The sequence below is a fragment of the Sinocyclocheilus anshuiensis genome, unplaced genomic scaffold (assembly GCF_001515605.1).
Source record: "Sinocyclocheilus anshuiensis isolate Anshui unplaced genomic scaffold, SAMN03320099.WGS_v1.1 scaffold690, whole genome shotgun sequence".
Taxonomy (NCBI): domain Eukaryota; kingdom Metazoa; phylum Chordata; class Actinopteri; order Cypriniformes; family Cyprinidae; genus Sinocyclocheilus; species Sinocyclocheilus anshuiensis.
Window position 1 is genome coordinate 62,498 of NW_015547715.1, and position 3,612 is coordinate 66,109.

The following is a 3,612-nucleotide window of genomic DNA, read 5'->3' on the forward strand; positions in this document are numbered from 1 at the left end:
GAACAGACGCGAGCCAATCACGTTTTAGGATCGTGCAAAGGGCACGCCTACTCCTAAGCGTCCTCCAATCAGAAAGCGAGCAGATATAGATGATTAATATGAAACAAGGATTCTGAAGTAGGCGGGGCTTAGAGGACCAGAGGTGATCTCTAATTGGCCAGGTGCGATGGGTCTAATCTATAATGTTTGCATATTTGATAGATTGTACAGTTTGGTATCAGATTGTACCTTTTTAAGAGAGAATATCAAATCTATATTAATAGGTATATTTATAATAAAAATTGTATATTTTAAAAATAGTATAAAAAATTTATTTCTTTCTTTAAAATGTATATTTATATTTATAATACTATCCTCCTGAGAACCAGAAACAACAAAAACAAAAGTTTTGTGATTTTTTTTTTTTTGTCATTACATTGGTTGGAGCATAAGAAACAAATGGAGAAAAACATTTTTGAAAAAATATATTTTATTCATATTTTATTCTATGTCCTTTGTAGAGGATGCCAGGACTAAGTTACTCAACAACAACAACAACAAAAAAGACATTAAAAAGGCATGTATATGCAAAAACAATGTTTTTTTTTAATTATTATTCACCAGTCAGTTTTTAGGTTTCAGGCTATTTTTAGCCAAACTTTGTACAAAGATGATTCTCAACTATGTTATGAAAGATATAACAGAATGATTTGATATACTTTTGTACTTTATGGAATATATATGTGTAAAATGTCCATAAATTGTTATTCCCATTCTATACAATGTATCCATACATTGCATCTAATTTGCATATTAATGTGTTCTTGGGGCAACCCATAATGAAAAAATAAGTGTAATAATGGGAGTAATACCTTGGCAACATTTTCATAAGAATATCTCATATTTCATGAATATTGATCTATAATTTCTTTCTTTATTGACTTGTTGTGTTTCCCCAAAATCCCTGATTAACATGATGTTTGTCCTGGTGTCCTCTTCAGAAGACATGTATGAAAATTATGCCATTTTGTAACAAAAAGTCATATTCCGCTTTGAAACCCCATCACATTTTTCTGAGATGTTTATTTACGACAAACAATTTGAAAAATAGCCAGATTTAAATGATAATTACAAAACATTATTATATTTCCCTAAGAGTGCTAAATTTGGTCATTCTGTCAATATCGGTCATATTTAAAGACCAAGGAGATTTATGATGATCTCTATGATGATTTATGTTGATGTTTATGATGATCTCTAAAAAGCCCTGAATGTGCTCTGTACGGGACATCCAGACTTAAAACTGTGGCATGTGTTGTATATATATATATATATATATTTGTTAATAATTAATTATTCACAAATTAATTATTAATTCATAAAACGATAGGAATTGGAGTTTGCCCTCTCTGACTAGTTGTATTAGTTAGAGAAGATAACAGCGATCCAGAGAGCACTGAGCAGTGAATGACAAAGAGAGAATAATGTTCAAATCTAAAGCATGTCAAAATTATTGTTATTATTTGTTGTGGCAATTTTCTATTTCAAAAAGGCAAGAGGCAGGAAGTCTTTTGAATATTTATTTGTTGCAAGAAAGGTCAACAGTCTTACAGGTTTGCTGCAGAGTGCGCAATTCATCAAATCATAATGCACACTCAAGATATCTGTCCATCTAAGATACACAACTATGTCCCCTAGATGCGTTTCTAAGTATTTAATGCAAATTATCGTCATAGAAGCTAGGTATAAAATAGCATTTCTCATCTCACACTTGTCTTGCACATAATATTTTTAATATTTAATGCATTTAGCAGACGCTTATATCCAAAGCAACTTACAATGCATTCAGGAATCAAACCCATGGCCTTTTGCACTGCTAATGCAATGCTCTACCACTGAGCCACAGGAACATACACTCATTAAATAGATGTCCTGTTATCTCTCAGCTCATCAAAAACTCAAGCATATTGATTAAACATTCTATAGTAGAGTACAGAAAACAAAGCAAATAATAATAAGATTTCATATAGTAATAAAAGTTCCTCCAAATTATGAAAGCAAATTATGAAAGTCTCCCAGACGCAGGGTGGCGGTAATGTAGAACAGCGTCTGATTCACGTTCAGAGAATCGGTTCATTTCATTGAACAGGTTCACAGAAGCCCCGCGTGAAATTTAAAGTCTTATTTTTGCACTGAACAAATAAGTAGTTAAATACCACTGTTTATCACCATATTTCCGAATACGTCTGATTGAAAATGAAAAGTGTTTTCGCTAAGAGTCGAGTGATTCAATCGAATCGGTTCAGCTGAATCATCAATACGATTCTCATTCGCGAATCACTAGTGCAGGAAGGTGAGAGTTAAAGTTGTTTGACTTGCACATGCAGCTCTGATGTAAACGAATATTATGTTTAAAGCTCTTTTTAAAGCGTGGAAATCCTACAGGCACAGATTTGTCCCCTGGATAGCGTTAAATCTGCAGAAAAATGAGAGGTATAGTTCAGTTTGTGCTCCGTCAAAAATAGCCATGCTCAGATTTACTGAGTACAGTGTTTTTGTTTTCCCAGAACTCTTCGTCAGGTGAAGGATCCATCGCAAGATAAGCTAGTTGAGGATGAGGAGGTGTTCGGATCTCTCGTGTGTTTATTCACTGAACTCCTGAAAAACGATGTGAAGAATCAAAGCGCGCTGCTCCGGTTCCTCCCTCAGTCGAAACGCGACAAGTACACTAATGTTCAGAATGGAGCACGCGATGCTCCCTGCGCACTGGGGTTGAACGCTCTGGGCTTCCGGATCGAGCGGAAGCGCAGCTCTCTGCAGTTGGCGGGAACCGGCGTGTTTGTTACGCAGGGACACGCGCCGAAAGGAAGTATTGTAGCGATGTATCCAGGTGTAACACTTCAGTCATCTTACATAAATAATAAATAATCATGTAAAACACTTATTTGAACAATACTAACATTATTTTTATAACTATTATTAATAGTAATATTAATTATTATATTTAATTATATATACGATTCATGTTATTACTGTTTAAAAAAAAAATAGTTATTTGTTTTTAGTAGTGATTAATGCATGATTCCTAAAAAATAATTTTTACATCTCTAATGCAATTTCATACTTGTGACTAAACAATGTATTCAGTTATCCTTTATGACGTCTTGTAATAATAATAATAATAATACATAAGAACATTTAAATATTATTTAATGCATTCTTAATAATGATGATAATAACTAATATTATTAAACCATATATGAATATTATGAAACATTTTTTTATATTATTATAAATGATTATTATTATTAATGATACTACTAGTAATAATTTATTTACTTAGTAGTAGTAGTAATAATAATTTTTTTTATATAATTCATATTATTACGGTTTTAAACACTATTGCTGACAAATAGTACATTTTTTTAGTAGATACGAATTAATTATGCTATTTATAATTATTTTTATTTATAATTAATTAATATTACCAATTATAATAATACTTATTAATATAAACAATAATATTTAATAATAATATAACAATATTATAAAAAAAAAAAAATTATTATTACGTTTTAATATATAATAATATATTAATAGTATTATTTTTATATTACATTATAAATAATAATT

The 3,612-nt window shown here is 30.8% G+C and overlaps 1 protein-coding gene across 2 annotated transcripts in view; it reads left to right on the forward strand.

Annotated features, from left to right (window-relative positions):
• Positions 1-1,829: 1,829 nt before the first annotated feature.
• Positions 1,830-3,612, forward strand: part of setd9 (SET domain containing 9) — a 4,154-nt gene continuing 2,371 nt past the window's right edge. For both annotated transcript variants that reach the window (XM_016506973.1, XM_016506974.1), the window contains exons 1-2: positions 1,830-2,472; positions 2,547-2,869. In XM_016506973.1, coding sequence (XP_016362459.1) covers positions 2,387-2,472; positions 2,547-2,869 — 409 coding nt within the window. In that variant the 5' untranslated portion in view covers positions 1,830-2,386. The remainder of the gene's footprint in view (positions 2,473-2,546; positions 2,870-3,612) is intronic.